Raw genomic sequence first — 18,662 nt, forward strand, 5'->3', positions numbered from 1 at the left:
AAGGGAAAACACTGAGCAGCAGCAGCCTCTGGGTTCTAAAACTCAGCCTCCGCGAGACGCCTTTGTTTGAACTTCAGCAGCGGCAGAATGAATTTGGAATTGAAGGCTTTTGAAAACCCTGCCCTCAGCTGGTTCCCAATCTGCCCCCTCTGCCTGGGTGATCTCTGGAGATGCTCTGTGTGTGCCTGGCAAAGGGTGAATGGAGAGGGAGGATGTACTGCCAGGAGCAGCAGCGAGAGGGGGGCACTGAACTGGGCTACGAATCCCTAATGAGCTGCATGAGGTGACTCAAGGAAGGAGGAAAATGGAAAAAGTCCCCAGAAAATACATGAACTGACTGAACAGGAAGAAACCTGCTGGAACTATCCTACCCCTGCATGCTTCAATCAGGATTACCACCAGAAGAAACAGTAAATAAGCATCAAGGAGCACCGTGGAAGAAGTCTGGAAAAGCCCTACCAGTTCTTCCACAGACAGTATTTGAGAGCATGGTGGTGCTAAAACAATAATGGAAAGACAGCAAAAACACAACAAACATTTTATTTACCTCACCAGGCTGGCCGTGTGGCTGAACGAGGATCATTCAGCAACACCAGGGCTGGTTTGGGCGCCTGGCCCAAGCCCAGATAATTCTCTGAGCCAGAACTGACCTGCAAGGCTTCTTGTGCCCACACAGCTTCTGAGACCAAAGGCTCCAGCCCCTTCCCCCTGCCCAGACAGCAAACCACTGTTACTAATTTTGAAGAGCTGCCATTATAGTGGGTTTTTTAATCTCCAAATGAGTTTTGCAGCACCACTCATCACTTTCTTAAATCATTTATCAGACAGGTAATGAGTGCAGTCAGCACTTAAAATCCATTCTGAACCATCCCCCAAAGAAGCTTTGCAAAGATCTGACTCCTCAGCAGCATCCAGGAACAAGGGAGGGATGAGGGAACTTCACTTTTCCCTGCCAAATTGAACATCATTCTACCCCAACCACTAATGTTATGTTAAAAGCCACAGGTTTCCAGCACTGTACTTGCAAAAAGGCACAGCAACCTCAGAATCCCAATTCCCTTAAATGTACTGGAACACTCGGACCATCAACACCACTCTGGATTGACTGCCAATGAAAGCAGCTCCTGAGTACACACTCCAAAGTAGCACTTATGGAAGGTTAATTCCTCTGGAGCTTGAACGTGTCTCTGTCTGCTTTTCTGTATCTGCTCACACATAGGTTTAAGATCACCTCATCACCTTCCCACAGCCTATCCCCTGAACACCTGCCTCCAGGGGAACCTTCCAGACTCCAGGCTGCTCCATCACCCTAGGATGCTTTAGAGGACCGCTGTGGATATAGGGAGAAACCAGGCAGGCAAAACTGCTCTCTGCATCAAGAAAAACAGCAAAAGTGGAGGAAACTCCAGTTAACTAAACTTTCTAGAAGCTTCTCCTTTCCTCCGGAAGGGTGGTATTGACTGTGCTGGAAGACAGTCATTCCCACTGGAGCTCTGTGGAGTGAAAGTACATCACCCAGGCTGACAGACCTCAAAATTGGGAATGTCTGCTTGCAAGTGTGGAGATGAGAAGATGTTCCAGCAGGAAAAGCAGCAACCACACCCACAATCAATCACAGGACTGCATTCCCAAGGATGGGATCCAGCCAGCGCCTCCCTGTCCATGAGTCCCCAGGAAAGGCAGGAGGGCTTCTCTAAACAAGGCCAATTTCTTTTTTAACTCCAGCGCTGGCTTTGGCACGGATCCCCTGTTGACATGGAAACACTGGGTTGAATACACAGTGCCTACACCACAACAAATAAGAAGGGTTTTGTGCCTCCCTCTGACTGACCGTATTCATTCAGAGCCAGGCTCGTCCCACATCCAAGCCCTCTGGAAACACAGATAACACCAGGTCAGGAAACTCCCCTTATATCAACATACATTCCCGTGCTTTACGCTGTTGCATCAGCTCGGGAGTAGCAGGTCCCTGGGAAAACAGCTTTCCTTTCATGTCCCCTTTATTCTACATGTTGAGCACTGAAGGAGTCCTGGTGGTGCAGCCCCTCGGAGCTGCCAAGGACATTCTAACAGAGCACAGCCAAAGGATTTCTTGCAGGAGGAGGGACTGGAGTAAGAACAGCAGTAGAACTTCCCCAGCTTCCTGTGGTCTGCTGGCACTATGGCACCAGAGGGGCTGAGAAAACATCTACCTGACTCCTTTCAGTCACTCTCCTTCACACAAAAGCTGGGAAAAAGAGCTTAAAATGTTTTTTAGATATTAAGACGTGGCTGCCCCATCCCTGGAATTGCCCAAGGCCAGGCTGGACAGGGGTTGGAGCAGCCTGGTCCAGTGGAAAGTGGCCCTGCCCGTGGCAGGGGGTGGAATAGGATGATATTTAAGATCCCAATCCATTCTGAGATTCTGGGATTGCATAAATATGATGCTGGTGAAAAATCTGATCCAACAACTTGATGTTCAGGAGCTAGAGGAATTCTCCAGCTGTGAGAGGCCCTGGTTTTATGGACATAGCTCCAGCACCACTGGTGTGTCTGGCAACAGAGAGCTGGAAGCCCAGGAGAGGGCAGGAAGTCTAGATGATCATTTATTAATTGCTATACAGAAAAGAAGAATAAATTGTCCCCAAATGCCACTGCTTGTCTCTCCAGCTGCAAATGCCCAGGGCATTAACTGCAGCCAACACCTCCTGAAGTACGGCAAATGAAGGCAAATCCCTTCTCTGTGCTGCTACCTCAGGAGCAGTGCTCTGCCAAAGCAAGCACAATGAAAGGGAATTCACCTCCTCTTCCCTAACTACCTTTAGAAAATGCCAAGCAAGCCCAAAGCAAAGAACATGACAGAAGAGCCAACCCCAAATCTGGGCCCTTACTGAAGCTGTTTCTCATCCGAGCGGTTTGGGCCGGGGCCCCGGTGGCTTCGGCAGGATCCTGAGCCAGCCTCTTTGCCATCCCAGTGGATCCAGCCACCCTTCCCACGGCAGAGAGAGCTGGCTGGCGCACACTGCCTGCTTCAGCAGGCATAAGGAACACCCCTGAGCCAGGCAGAGCTGTCTGGGTGCCTGGCAGCAGGGATGAATCCAGGAGGATTCTCTGACAGCTCACATCCCTGACATGCAAACCAGAGAAAAGGAGCAGGAACGCTGCAGATTAGAGGAGTATGTTGGCTCTGAATTCCCTGGATTATTAGCTGCACCATTCTAAAAAGCACTAAAGGTTGCAGAACTGAATATTAAGGATGTAGGAAGACAGGAAAATCACTGAAGGTACGAGGAAGTTTGGTCAAAGCCTTTTTTTCCTCTGAAACATGGGCATGCAATTCTCTACCTGTGCAAAACCAGGCATTGATTAAGGATGCAGGAAGGCAGTCCTGCTCCACACAACTGCTACAGACTGACCTCACCCCTCACAGTTCTTACAGGCACACAAATAAATAAAAACTGGGATGTTCTGGGTCTCCAGCAGACTCCTCCCTGCCTGTATGGCCTCACGAACTGTCCAGCTTCCAGATGGGATGCCCAAATAACAACAGCCAGCCTCCCTGCTGCCAAGGCAAGTGAGCCTGCTCCCTTTGCAGCTCCTGTTGTGGTAACACGATGGAGTACTGCTGTGCCTCCTGCATGGCACGCTGAGTCCTGCTCAGGGAAGCTGCCAGGCACCACCACAATGCCACAAACTCAATCAAGGCAGGACTTTGAGTCGATCGGCCATGAAAACTGAGCTCTAAGGTGATGTCTCAAGGTGCAGGAGGACAAGGCTCCCACTTTGTCTAAAGCAGTTCATCAGCAGAACATGGGCTAATTAACTGAGAGGATTTTTGGAACTCTGCACTTAGCAAGAAACAGTTCTCACTACCAAGAGCCAGGCATTATGTACACTGGAAGTTAAGAAGTTGGGAGCCTGCTCCCAGCTGCATCTATTAACAGATTTCTCTATTAGTGCTACCAAAACATCTATTTTTATACTGAATTCTCCACAAAAGTCCATTATCTGGATTTCCAGAGACAGGAGGGGCAGTGGAGACTGTCTGCAGCGCTGAGAGCTGCAAAGCTGCAGCAATGCTCAGCCCCAGCTTTGGGCTTGTCTAGCACTAAAACCACAACTACAATGGGATCAAAAATATAACACAGGAGTTTGTCCAATGACAAAAAGCTATTTAACAATCCTCCTTCTTCCCCAGGTGTGGCTGTGTGTACTAAAGGAAACAGGTATTTTGCAAACACTACCAGTACAGGTGATGCTAGAACACAGTACAACACTGCATGACACTGAGGTCAGTGCAAAACACGCTGCTCCCCTTCTCTTTCCATGGAAAGTGTATTTCTTTAGGCAAATATACATTTCTTTTTAAAATGTTTTATTAGTCTGAACTCACTATTCTATCTCAGTTATGTTGCTGTGTCCCTTTCAGGACAAAAAGGCACTTAGAGAAGACTGTGACCAGCCATTGCAGAAGGATGGGAGTCATCCCCAACTGGCCAGCAACGCCGTGCTACCCAAACAGTTTTCCCAAGTGACTCTCATTTGCATTCAGAATTACCATGGGACTAGGGAATGCTGGAAGATGCAGACAAAAAAAAAGAGATTCTGCGAAAGAAACAGCCGGGCTTTGAGAATAACCCACTTTTTGAACCCAGACAAAGGTTTTTTGAAGCTTGCACAGAGACCTCATTGAGCCACCAGTTTTTCTAAGAGCTGGAATAAAGTTACTCTTACCCCTCAGAGCCGGCAGCCTTGGGAAAGGACGGAAGCTCACACAAAGGCAGCCCGTATGCCACACCACAAACATTTCCCTGGGCTAAGGAAGAGGTCAAGCCCATGGAGATTTGTCACTGGAGGCCAATTTTAACTTGATTACTGACTGCATTTTGGAGCTGCTCTCCCAGAGCACCTGTCAGCACAGCCACCTTCCTGCTGGGGAGGAAGGCAAGGGGAGGTGGCACCTTTGTTCCACCAGCTGCTGCAGAAGGGACACGTTTCCCTGAGTGCTCCTGCTCTACTCCATAGTTCCTGTGAACACTCAGCCCAGGGTGCTCCTCTGCAGACCCTTGTAACCCCTCAGCAAGAAGAGGATCCAAAATCCATCAATCCCAGGGTATTTCACCTCCTTTCTCATGGGGATCAGCAAGATGCCATCTATGTGGTGTCACTTGCTTCAGACCTTGTAAGAGATGAACCTGCTGTTTGCAAGGGTTGGTGCTTAAAGAGTGGAGGAACCAGTCACAGGACTCAAAAATACTCACTCATCTTTGTTACCAGGGTTAAGGAACAGAGGAGCCCTCTCCCCCAACATCCAGCTCCTCTCCAAACACATCCCTGAGAGAAGGCTGGGCCTGGATCTTACCTGGTCCTTCTCAGGCTTGTCCGAGATGTCGTTGAGGCTGGTGGAAGTCAGGTTTCGGTGAGCCATGGCCGGGCTGCCTGCAGGAACAACGTCAACACCAGTTAAAGCACCTGCTCGGATCCACTCAGAACACAGAGGCTCAGGCTATGGCAACACCTGTCCCTGGGAGGCTGATGTGGGCAATTCCAGGCCCTGACAAGCTGCTTTCTGGCACTTCACGTGGCACGGGGGGTGTCGAAGATGCTAACGCTTCGTCACCTCTGACCCACAGCAGTCCGGTGACTCCCAGGACAGCACAAGAGTCCAAGGACTTCCCACAATTCCTGCCTGATGGAGAAAAGCGACGCAGCACCACACTGCTGGCCAGCTCACCCAGGATCCACCAAAAACTCATCCCTCCACAGAGCTGGGACCTTCCAGGGTGCAAAGCCCTGGCATGTGTCCCCTCAGCATCCCAGACACTGCACACGGCGCAGGCAGAGAGGGAGGGTGGCAGCTCCTGCTCCTTTGAACACCTCCCTCACTCCAAGCAAGCTCATTAATTAAGCTCAGGAGCCACCAATTCCTGACACCAGATTCTCCAGAGAGGTGAAGAAACTCTCCAGAGACACAGCAGAATAATTCAATTTAAAACAACCCAAGACACAAACAAACAACAAACCAAGAGTAAACAAAGGCTTCTGGGACGGATACAGGATCAGAAATCATAGTGGTCAGTATGAACAGTATAAATTATCCTGAAATGTTCCCATTCCTTCTCATCCACGTTTGCAGGAACCTGAAACACAGCACCAGGAGCTTTTAGGCCAGAGTTTCTGACCATGAACTTCATTGGAAAGAGAGGAAATATTAAGGAAAAAAAAATGGCAAGGAGGCATCTCCCAACTGAGGCTGTGTTTTGAGACAAAATTTATTTGATATTATTATAAGGAATGTCCAAGTCCTCAGTGTTCATCAGCTCCCAGCACAAACAAGCTCAATAACAAATCAGCATAAGGAGCTGGGAATAAAACGGAGAGGGAATAAAAAACTCTGGACTCCCCAGAGCTGGGTTTTCTTTACAACATAAGTGGGGATAGATTGAAAGTAGCTGCATCTGCTGTGTGTTACTGCCACGTCCAGCAACCTCAGCACAGCCAAAGCTGAGCACAATTAGACAAACCATTTATTACAAAGGGGGATCCCCAGCTCCAACTCTTCCTGCTGTTATTTAAGACCCCACTTAGCTGCTATTTTTTCCAGATTACATCACTTGTTTTCTTTTGTTTATTGGATTTCAAGCTGACTGTTCCCTGGGATACAATGACCCTTCTCCCAAGAGGAGGAGGCTTTGTGCCTTTCTCTCCTCTTGCTAGCAGCCTGCTTCTCCTAGGGGGGTCAACATAGCCACACAAACTCAGAGCAGCTCCAAACAAACACGTGGAGTACAAATTTTGGCTGCTGAGATCCCTGTGGATCCTTCTGGCCCACGACACTCACCCTTATGGTGGCTGCTAACGAAGGATCATTTCCTGATCCAGGCCCAACTCCCATTCCTGTCTTTCTGGCAAAGGTGACCTGAGCCTGTCCATGGCCCTGCTCAGCCAAGGACTCGTGAGGGAAGTACGGCGGCAGTCCAAACCCCTCCATGCCATTCCCTCGTCCTACGAATCAGCTCCATAGCCATCTGACAACGGGAATACCCTGGAATTCCGACTTCGGTCACTTGTTGTGGTCACCAAAGAACACCTCCGTGCCACCACTGCCCTAAGCTGTGCCTTCCTGGGAGGAGCAGTGCGCTCCTCTGGGATCAGCAAGGCTCCCTGACACAGGGAATCAGACAGGAGCGGTGTCAAAGACCTGTGTGGCTCACCCCAGAGAGATCAAGCTGGCAGACTATTTCTGAGGATAATTTATAGGAAAATTACAATATTTAAGGCCCTTTAACAGCCAAAGGATACTTCAAGAGACAAAAAAAAAAGCGCCAGCAGCCATCCTAGATTACCCTTGGAAGGGGAGTATGGCCTGACCCACCTGCTTCATCCCAGATGAAGGAAAGAAGGAAAACAGAATGAAACAGAGCGACGGGGGATAACGGGAACAGCCAGAGCAGCATTCCCCCAGAAGGCATCCACGCTCTCCCCACGGTTAACGCAGCAGCAAGCATTAGAGCCTGGCTGGCGGCGTTCCCTTGCTCCGCTGGCCCAGCCCGCCCGCCCCGGGCGCTGCCGGCACTTACTGAGCCATCCCACGCTGGGGCTGCGCTGCACTCCCAGTTCATCGTCCAGCGTGCGCGTGGCCAGGCAGGGCACGGAGCTCTCCAGCGGGCTGCGTGCTTGTGCCGGGCAAGCGGGAGACGGCGGCGGCAGCAAAGAGCAGCGAGAGAGCAGAGGGGAAAAGTTAAAAGAAAAGAAAAGAAAATTATGGCAGAAAGAAAGGCACGGGGAAGCCGGGCAGGAGAGAAGGTCTGAGCTGCACAGTGCCGTCACCGAAGCCCACTCATTTAGATCCTGACGTCTCCTCCGTGGCTCCACCTCGCAGCGTCCACTTGGCAGGGCTGGACACAGCTTTCCACCCCTGGTGTCTCAAATTTAGGCATCTTTGAAGCAGATCTCATGGAAGTGAGTGAGCAGCTGCAGTGCTGGTGGCACTGAGCAGTTCCAGGCTGCAGCACCATCCGTAACAGGTTTTTGAAAACAAAGATCAGGTCGTGTCCCAGGAGCCAATTTTGAGCATCCTGACCCCATCCACACACACTCAGGCACACCAATCCAGACTTGGAAAGGCTCACCTTAGTGCTTCCAATGATGCCAATATACACACTGATAAGGGTTTTCCAAGCATTCCTCGGACACCACCTCGTTTCTGGTATTGTTCAGCTGATGCCACTGTTCAGCTGTAAAGGCACTGAAGTCCCAGTTCAAGTGAAAAGCACTGAACTGATTAATGCTGAACCAGAGGAGCCACGGCTGCCCCATCCCTGGAAGTGTCTGAGCAACAGGGCCTGGAGTCACCTGGGCTAGTGGAAGGTTTCCCTTCCAGTGGCAGGGAGCTGGAACAAGATGGTCTTTCAGCTCCCTTCCAACCCAAACTCCTCTAGGATTCTAAAGTAGAATAAAACCTTTCTCCCCCCGCAGCCAGGTACCCTCCTGTCTGTGCCTCAGCTGACACCTTGCCAACAGCCTGCTATTCCCACTCAACTCATGGTTTCCAAACCATGCTGCCAGCACGGTGTGAACAAACAGTGCTCAGGAGGTGTTTAGGCAGCACCCACGCGGTGATGGGACCGTGCCATTATTTATGGTGGTTAAACACACACACTTAAACACATCACAGTTTTCTACAGGCTCTGCCAGCTTGGGTTTAGCAGCATTTCATCATTTCTCACTTGCCAAAGGCTCCCACAGGTGTTAAATTATACAAAACGCTGGCAGGGTACAAAGCTCTGAAAGAAAAAATCTCAAAATGGAAAGCAAATGTCATCACAGAAGGCTGGTAAATACTGGTCAGTCCTCGGGCACCTGCAGAAGGGATGGGGACCACAGATCCCATGTTGTGGCATGGCAAAGCCCAAGGTGTGCCACCTGGAGAGCTGCTAGCACAGGTGTCATGTACTGCTCCAGGGCTCCAGGACAAGGGCTGTGCCAGGAAAGGATACAAAGAACTCTTCAAAAGCCATTCAACAAAACCAGACACACACAAAAAACCTGGCAAAAACCCATCAAAAACCCCTGCAGGAGCCTCATCAATATATAACACGGAAATATCCTTGCTGAACACTCCATACAGCTCACCCTTCCACCAAAGGAAGCAAGGAAAAGGGCTGTGTCTTCACAAGGTGACGTGGAGGGATTGCTTAGTCCAGCTTTGTACGCCCAGAATTTTGGCAGTCATCCTTTTCCTACTGAACAGACAGCAAAGGAGTGTTGTGATTTATCCTCCTCCACCCACAGCACACGAGGAACTACCCTCTTTTGCCCAATTCCTTTCCCAGAGCAAAGGGGTTCCTGACAAAACATCCTGCCACAGCATCACCTGTCAGCCTCTATGATGCAGTGATGGAGAGCAGGCGTCAGAGCACATCTTGGCCATGTCTCTGCCCATCTGATCACTACCTTACCTTCAAACAGAGCAGTGACATCAAAGATGGGGCTGAGGATGACCCACCCAGGGACCACAGAGCCACCTCCACCCCCAGGGAGGGCTGGGAAAGGAGAGATGCTCCAGGATCAGTTATGGCAGGGAGATGGGCAGAGACATCTCTCTTTCTTAGGTTCCTGAATTTCTAGAGGCATCTGGGATAACTGCATAGGGTTCATTCGTCTCAGAAGTTGAAAATAAGAACATTTTGGAGGCCCTAAGACTTCAGTTATTTAAGCGCTCCAACCCAAGTGAGATAGAGTCTCCTCAGGATTCTTTTGAGCCACAGCCCAGGGTATATTTCCAAATTTCAGATCTAGCAAACAGGTCCCAGCCCTGGAAGTGTTCAAGGGCAGGTTGGCTGGCTTGCAGGTTGGCTGGCTTGCAGGTATAGCTGCTCCCTGCAGAGCCAGTCAAGCAGGGGGCAGCTACACCAGCCTGTAAAGCTGTTGTGCAGAGGGCAGGCGGATGCTCAGACCTATTGGATGGATGTTTCACTGACACTGAAATGAAAACAAACACCTACCTGGAAAGAAACTCAAGGGAATTTTAGCAGTGCTTGGGGCTGGTGGCACAGCCATTAGGGTGATTAGCTATGCTAAGAGACAGCTGCACTCCCGTTGGCCTCATAAAATTTTTATCTGTCTAAAGGACACATGAGACACCGACTGAAAGCAAGGTAAAACCTGATCAAATACGTTCTGTAGTTACTTTTCCACTGAAGTGTAAATAATAAATAAATACCTGACTATTCATCAGGTATTTCCCCCATGTGTCAGTCTCGCCCTGCTAGAGTCTCAATGCACTTGCACTGTCATGAACAGAGTGTGTTACACATCCTCAGAGCACATCAATATCCCAGGTGGGAGACCAGAGACAGAGCAACATAAAAGGAGTGGCTGATGGCCAGACCAGGAAAGAATTCCTGGAGAATCAGTCCAACTGAGCCAGGACCTGCACGGCCCATTCAAACAAGAACAAGAAATGAATGAAATTGAAATCACTTAAAATCCAAGTAAAGAAGGCCTTTAGACGTGAAAAATGAGCAGGGGCTGAGGGAGAATGTGAGGAATGCCCTTTGTCAGCATCACTCTTCCTGGGATAAGCTCTGCCTACGTGCAGGAAGAGGGGTTTGCAGCTGAGAACTGAGGGTATCCCCTACAAAAGGTGACCGAAACACCTGAGCACCAGGAGCTGAAGACATGGCTGCTGTTCAGCCTCCCACACACTGTGGCCACAGGCCAGGGTGCTGCTCCCCTCAGCAAACCCGGCCATCAAAGGGCCAGAAAGGGTCGGTGTCACGGAGGTGGTAACAGAAAGCAGACGCCTTCCATCCCAACCGTGGGGAGCACGCCATGGGAAGGCATCCCAAAGGCCAGGCTGCCTGGGGCTCGTAGCAACGTGGTGCAGCAGAAGGAGTCCCTGCCCACGGCTCCTCCAGCTGTGGCACTCATCTGGCCGTGCTGAGCCCCTTCTCTAAAGCTGTCATTTCCTCCCAGAGCTCTCCCCAGAGTCCAGTCCCTCGCCTCTCCGCTGGCCTCCTGCAGGGATGTTCCCTGAGAAGGCTCCCTTGGTTCACCTTACTGCACCTTGCCTTACTCCCTCACTCACCACCTTATCAAGGCACTGGACACGACAAGAGGCATCACCCAGAGCAAGGAACAGTCTCCACACACACACACACACTCCTGCTGCAAAATGAAAGGATGATCCAAGGTAGGAAATATTAATGAAGTGTGAGAATAGGTTAGGAAGGAATGTTAGGGCGAGTTTTAGAAGCCAAACACAGCAAGCTAAGAGGCCTTTGGTGGAGCAAGAAGAAAATAATTTCTTCATTTGCCTTTATTTCTGGGTATTTTAAAATGGCAACTTTCAGCCCCATTTCCAGACTGCCACAGGAGACAGTCAAGAGAACTCCAAGGCATGACGAGAGGCATAAAGCTCCTCTTTTTTTTTTTTTATTACCATGAGCAAGAAGACCCCAAGTCTCCACCAAGGAGCAAGCACTGAGTCAGCGCCCAGGCCTCCGTAGCTGTCTGCATACACACACACACACATTTAGGGACATCACTACCAACATGGCACTACCTACTACACCTTTTCCAGAGAAAACAGGACACATATTCACAACACACGCCACAAAACTATTTTAGGATGAATAAAGCAAGATGGAAATCAGCTTTACCCCACTGGACAATGATTGTAGGCAATAAAATGCAAGCTAGGTGTTACTACCAGGTCATTTTTGATTCACAGTGCCACCGACACTGTTACAGACACGGAATGTGCACGGAAGCTTCGTCTGCCCAAATGTTTCAGGTGATCGGCCTTTTAAGGGTCAGGCCCCACCAAAGCTTTTGGCGAATCTCTCTTTCCTATCATAGCTCCTAAGCCATCTCCTAGACGCCAGCTGCCTGCCCCTGGAGTCCCTGCCAGTCCAGTGAAGGTGTGGTTAGAGCGCCGTGCCAGGGCCAAGCAGCCTGCAGAGCCCCCGCTGATGCGCCATCAGCACGGCCTCGCTACTCCTGGGGGTTAGGAAGCGGGGTCAGGGCCACGCAGTTAGTTCTGGGCGGGCGGGTGGCTGTGACAGAGAAGGCTATAGCCAGGTAGCCTCTGCATTACCATTATCGGGGTTGGAAAACATCCTACTTGCACTGGAGACGGTCTTTCCAATGTCAGCCAGCGAGCGCAGGTTGGATTTCTTGGTCTGGTGCCGGTGCTTCCTGAGCAGCGTGTAGGTGACCTTGTCCTTCAGGTCGGGTTTCAGCAGCCCCGTCTCGATCTGATTGTCAACGATCATCTCTGTGGGCACGGGAAGGGGGAGGGAGGGGAGAGCAAAATTAACCACAGAGCTCAAAACCGCTTCCAGGGAGAGCGGAGAGAGGGAGGGGCTGGAGGCATTTTCACCCTGCCTTCTTGAAGGCTTTCTTACCATCTCAAAGCCAGCTTTTATTTGTACGAAAATCTCTTTTAGACATTCCTCTTGAAACAGAACATGAGCATTTCCATCCAGCATGAGCCACTAACCCACACCTATTGCACTGAGACTCCCTTCTGCTATTTCCTACGTGCCACAGAGCCTATTCCAAAGACCAGGGTAAGCCGGTTCTTAGCTCAGAAAAGGAATCCCCTCTGAGCCCGGACTTTCTTGAAGATACTATTACTCTATTGCAAGTTCCATGATGCTCCCATAAAGCACACAGAAAATCTTCTATCAGATTCAGTAAGGCCTGAGTTCACCTCGCAGGCTCCCAGTAAAACCTAATCTAAAGATAGGAAGAAATCCTGGAGATGAGCCACTAATTAAATCATTCACTTGCAGGACTGAAGTGATGGCAACTACAAGTGGCAGAACTTGCTCCAGTTACCACAGGACGTATTATATGGCTTAACTTTTCATGGAGTGACCAGAAGAAAAGGCCCCCAGCACCCTCAGTGCCTGCTCACTTCCCATCAATTCCCCTCTTTCTCCTCCCTTATCCCAGAGGAAAAAGGCAAAAAGGTGGCCAGACTTATGAAGAATGTCCCCTGTGCAGTAAGTCTCGCATGAAGTTGTTCCCTTGGCGACTCGAGTTCATGCACTGTCCCCTGAGGGCAAGTGGCAGCTCATATTTGTCTGCTGGTAACTTTTATTTGTGCTAATAATAAAAGTTATGGCGAGGGGGAGGCAGGACACGCATCACATTTGCTAACTCAGTGAGTCAGAAAGTCATCCTCTACGTGCTGCTCAGAATTAAAGCCTCTTCCAATCCCCAAGGAAGCACCTAGCTCTTCCTCTCAAACTAAGACAGCGTGGGCATAGGCACGCAGGTACCCTCACACAACATGCTTGGCAAAAGGCTGACCTTTGCTAAGTGTTACTTTAATCCAAGCTTTTCCTGCTCAGGGTTGTGGGTTAGTGATTTTTGGAGTTTATCCTTCTCTACCTGGCACCTCCCTTCCCTGTTGCTGATAAAACGCAAGCAACAAAAAGAGTTTTTCTTTGGAGTTTTCCTTTCCTGTGTGTCACTACCAGACACCAGCCAAGTGATCATGATTAAATCATCCTGGAAATCCAGTCCTGGATATCCCTACCTGTCTGATTAAGGGTCTGGACCAGCAAAACCACCTCGATCAGGACACTGTCACAGTGTCACAGCAAGAGCAGCCACCGATGTGTAATTTAATCTCCTAGGAATTAGATTTAATTTGGGGGTTGAAGAAGGAGATTGAAGGTGACATCTCGAAGGGACTTCAAAAGAAAATTTAATGTTTGAGGGTTTAAGGTTTTGGACCATGAACACCAGCTTCTGAAGCAGGTTCACCTTCAGCAGAAAACTTGAGAGGTTCTTGGGGGGTTTATTTTGTTAAAACTTTGCAAAGTTGTGCATTTGGATACACAGACGCAAAAGCAATGGAAGATACATATCAACATAAGCACTTGCAAAACTAAGTTCAAAACTCTGTATTTAACACCAGAAACAGCTGGAATTCCAAGTCTTACAACCCAGTGTATGGGATAATTCCATGCCAGGATAATTTTGACCTTACTTGCTGAGATGATCATTCAAAGCACTGATTTTTGGCAGAGGAAGTGCTTAATTTTGCTCTTTTACATCTCCTCGTGTAATGGGTCTTAAACCCAGCATTTTGGTTCAAGTCCCTCCACTGGATGGCTCACTTGGAAAATTTATTTTCTCTAAATTCTCACACACCATGGGCAACATGATCCGGCTCTCACCATGTCACCAAGCGTCACCCCGGGCCACGGCTGATTTGACCGTACAAAACCTGCCCTCCCACTCTGCAGAGCAGAGCACCAGCTGGTGCTGGGGGCTGCTAAACACAGCCCCACCTGCCCTCAGTGGGCAGCTGAGCACCTCACCCAGGACCAGCTCCTGGCCCGAGTTGTTCTGCATGAACAGTACCTGATGGGTGTCTCTGCCCCCAGACACGTGGCCCGTTCACATGTCACCTTTTCCACAGTGAATATAAATTAAATGGATGTCTTTTCCTCTTCTTCCTGCACTGAGATGGACTCTTTTCATCCATCTGCTATCATTTTCCAGGTACTTTCTAGTTTTTCCCTCTTATTCCTTGCTCTTTCATTTTTTCCCCTCTTTTTTGGGAAAAGCAGCGCTTTTTCATTAAAACCACCCATAAAGCCATACCAGAGTTAATAAAAAATTTGTGGTGAGAGAAAGAGCCAAGACAGGTGTACTTACCCACCACCTGTGGGAGGGAAGAGGCCTCCATATCCAGCATGATGGAGCCCTTCTCTATGCAGGTCCTCAGCTCGAACAGGCTGTGCAGAGACAAGGTGGCCACGTGCGGTTTGCTCCATCGCTCCCCACCCTGCTCTACCTTCTCCTCAAACTTGATCCACCTGCAACAGGGCAGAGCAATGAGACGGGGTTAAGGCTGTTGCCTCCTTGCAGGGAAAATAAACCACGTGAATGCCTTCACTATCCGGGCAGCTCTGGGAATGGCTGGACTCTATTCTCCTGGAGGGCTGTTCCCAACTAAGTGATTCCGTGATTCAAAATCAGGCCATAAAATATGGAATCGGCCACTGCCAACATGGAGGCAGCATGGAGTACTGCTGGCCCATGCCCACAGGCTGACGCAGGGGAGAAGAGAGGAGCACATCCCAGCCACGCCTGAAGGTGCTCTTAGAGAACACGTGAGCCACCAAAGGAGAAGGCACAAATTAAGGAGCTCATTCTTTCCCTCCAGCTGCTGTTTAATGATTGAACCAAGCAGGTCTGAAAAACCCAGAAAACTTATCTCTAATGGAAGGTGAGAGCAAAGGGTAAATCCTGGTTCTGCAAAACACTCTTTACGCCCCTAAAACTACATCCCAAGGGCAGGGAAGCAGGAGGCTCCATGTCCCTGGGCTGCAGCCCACCCCCAGGTCCCCCTGCAGCCTTGACCCTGCCCTTGGCCCCGCTGCGCCCAGCCCGGGGCGCGCAGGGATGGAGCACAGGGCTCCTGTGAGCCTGGGGGATCTCAGCTGGCCCACACCTTCCTCCTCACCACGGCACCCTGCGAGGGCTCTGGTGTAAACTGGGGGTGCAAGAAAAGGTGGCTCAGTACGCCCTAATGGCAATGCAGAAACGCTTTTTAATCCCCTCTTGAGACACCATTTTAATATATGTGGAAAATGAAAATTCCAGTGACTAATATAAAGGGATTGTTAAGAAAAACCCCACACACATAAGGCAAGGAAGCTCATAAATTTGTTCAAAAGAATATTATTAACAGCAAGGGAAATTATCTTTAATCCTGAAAAATGTATTACTTGAGGATTAATCAATTATGCTTCACAATTGCAATAATCTCTTTCTGAGACTTTGTTTTTTTAAAGCTGCTTTTTAACTCAAGATAAAAGACTGATTTTCATCTCCAATTAATAAGGTCCTTTTAGTTCACAAAAACTAAGTGTTTCCTAGGACACCTGAGGGACCTGGGTAGCTGCAAATCTGGGCACTTCAGGGGCTTTGTGTGGAGTTACATTTACCCTGTTACAGCAGGAAGGCTGCAAATTGCCAGTGTTTGTCCTTCCAGAGAAAGTGATTACTCACAACTATCAATATTTGCTTTTTGTTTACTTTTCTCACCACAACCCACAGTCCCAACACAATACACCAAACATTAACTTGCAAACCTGGGTGAACAAATGCCTGCTGGATCGACACCATCAGAGAGTGGCGTGGGCTGGGAGGGACCTCGGAGCTCACCAAGCTCCAAACTGCTGCCATGGGCAGGGGCACCTTCACTCAGCAGCCTGCACTGCCAAGGGAATGCCAGCATTCCAGAAGTGGTCACAGGATACTGAGTGAAGCAGAAAAAGGAGAAGTCCTGCAGCAGCTGGAGGGCCCCAGCCTGTTGTGAGGAGCAATGAAGTATCTTTGGGGACCAAGACATGTCCACAATAGTGTGGGGACAGTCTCTCCATGAGGCAGAGAGATGGCAGGAAGGTGATGGGATTACAGAGAAAAGGAATGACAGCGCTGGACTGTGGGGTGGTGGATACGGGTTTTTTGAACTCCTGTTGTGATCTTCTTTGTTCTATAAGCTGTGCCAGGAATGACATTTTTCTCCTCCCCCCTTTTACACCTGATAATATCACCACAGCTTTCAGGGGGCTGCTGGGAGCGAGGTGCAGCAGACAGAAGGAATGTGTAGGTGTCAGAACAGAGCAGGAGGGAGATGAGGAAGGCAATCTGATTGTTTGCTCTCTCAAATACAAGGGCAGCCTTTAGCCCTGCACCAGCGTGCAGGCAGCAGTGCTCCCCCCGGCTGGGAGCTGGGCAGTTCTACACTGGGCCAGGGCAAGCATCAACCCCACGAGGTCTCTTCTGTCCTCTCCTCTCTCCTCCACCCACCCAGCCCTGCACTTCTTCCCGCGTTCAGTACCGGCTCATGCAACTTCCCAGTGGTGGGAAGAGAGCTGTTCTGCAGCAGCAGATGTAAAACAGCCCCAGAACAGCTGGCAGACCCTGTGCCCACTGAAGCACAGCACCAGCCAGCTCCGGATGCACCGGGAGATGCTCAGGAGCTCTCAGGAAGTTCTATGGTGTGACACTAAGTAATTTCAGCAATGTACTGAAAAATCCTGAACAATTAGACATTTTGTAAGATCACTACCCACAAAAGCAGGAGGCTGGGCAAATTTAGAAATTTAACAGCACTTCAACAGGGTGCTTTGTTACATTCTGTGTCATTTATACAAAGAATCATGGATCCATTCGGGTTGGCAAAGTCCTCTACTATCATCTAATCCAAACATTAATCCAGCAAAGACAAGGCCACCAGCAACCCATGTGCCCAAGCATCGCATCTACACATTTGTTACATCCCATGAGAGACGAGGACTCCACCACTATCCTGCACAGACAACCCTATGGGTGAAGAAATTTTTCCTAATATCCAACCTAAACCTCCCCTGGCACACCTTGAGGCTGTTTCCTCTTGTCCTGTGGTTTGCTACTTGGGAGAAGAACCCTGCAGAGAACCCCACACACAGCTCCATGCAGCACTCCTACCAAAGATGTGTAAAAACACCTAAATCAGAAATTGGTGAGCTCATGGTAAGAGGAAAGAACAGCAATAAAGGGAGAAAAAGGATGAGCAACAAGTCAGAAATTAGAGAAATTAAATCATAGGTAAAGAAGATTAAGGTGACCAAACAGGGGCTAACTTTGAACACAAACAGCGCCCTTAAAAGGGGGATGTGGGGAAAGAGCTTAGCCCAGGCACCATAAGGGAAAAGGAAAACCACCAGGCTCAGTGAGAGCAACTGGGAATAGGTCAGTGGTGTTCAGATATAAACTACATGTAGCTCGTAGCAGCCAGACCCCAAAAACACCCCAGCTTTTTTATCATGGCTTTTTGACCAAACTAACAGCAGCATCAAAGAATCCAGCCAAGGAACTCAAAGCAAGCGACTCCATCCAGCATTTAACATGCACCTTGAATAATTTCTTCAGAAGAAGACACCTTTAAGCTTTTTTTCCTATTTACAATGAATTCCATCGGTAACTCACGAGGACAGGGACAGCCTGTCTCTGTGAGGTGGGACCAGGCTCAAAAGCCACTTTGGGGCAACAGTACTGAAGCGGTTTTGACTCAGCCAAATTGGAACCGGCAACTTCTGCCAATTCCGGCTGAGACGCGTCCCCCTTTGCAAAGCACTACTGAGCCCATACTTTTCTCTCCACAGGCAAACTATTGCAATCCATCTGGCACTCTCTCGTTTTCCTAGTTTTGCTTTTGGAATATTTAAACAAACCCTAAAATTCTCTCATTGACCGAAGAATGGTAATTTGAACGACAGAGGCTCCTTTCTGCGGCTTCCCCGCGCGATCCCGCAGCACGGGTATTCCCCAGCGGAATGCTAGAACAGCCATCTCCCGTGGAAAGCACTGCTGGCTGCCCTTCCCTTTGGGGGTAAAGGAAAAGCAACCCACCTTGCAGTCTCCTTCCACTCCATCTCCTGTCCATCGACAGCCAGAAGCTCGTCCAGCTCGGTGAAGAGCTGCGGGGGCGCGGGGCTGTCATCTTCCTCTCCGAGGATGAAGCGGATGCGCTCGGCGGCGGGGGAGACTGCAGAGGTGAAAATACTGCGGTTAACGGCCTGCGCGATGACCAGCGACGTGCGGCTCCTCGCCTTGCCCTGCTCCCCAAGGCCATTCAGCTGCTTCTCCAGGCTGCCTCTGCC

The 18,662-nt window shown here is 49.7% G+C and overlaps 1 protein-coding gene across 10 annotated transcripts in view; it reads right to left on the reverse strand.

Annotated features, from left to right (window-relative positions):
- SLC4A4 (solute carrier family 4 member 4) overlaps nucleotides 1-18,662 on the reverse strand; it is a 152,597-nt gene that overhangs the window by 35,851 nt on the left and 98,084 nt on the right. For 7 of the 10 annotated variants that reach the window (XM_038136531.1, XM_038136532.1, XM_038136530.1 and 4 more), the window contains 5 exons: nucleotides 18,412-18,547; nucleotides 14,665-14,825; nucleotides 12,083-12,262; nucleotides 7,560-7,655; nucleotides 5,342-5,418 (listed from right to left, as the gene is read on the reverse strand). In XM_038136531.1, coding sequence (XP_037992459.1) covers nucleotides 5,342-5,418; nucleotides 7,560-7,655; nucleotides 12,083-12,262; nucleotides 14,665-14,825; nucleotides 18,412-18,547 — 650 coding nt within the window. The remainder of the gene's footprint in view (nucleotides 1-5,341; nucleotides 5,419-7,559; nucleotides 7,656-12,082; nucleotides 12,263-14,664; nucleotides 14,826-18,411; nucleotides 18,548-18,662) is intronic. The other 3 variants (XM_038136525.1, XM_038136533.1, XM_038136526.1) reach the window with 2 other exon arrangements.

Source organism: Motacilla alba, chromosome 4 (genome assembly GCF_015832195.1).
Source record: "Motacilla alba alba isolate MOTALB_02 chromosome 4, Motacilla_alba_V1.0_pri, whole genome shotgun sequence".
In the NCBI taxonomy this organism is placed as follows: domain Eukaryota; kingdom Metazoa; phylum Chordata; class Aves; order Passeriformes; family Motacillidae; genus Motacilla; species Motacilla alba.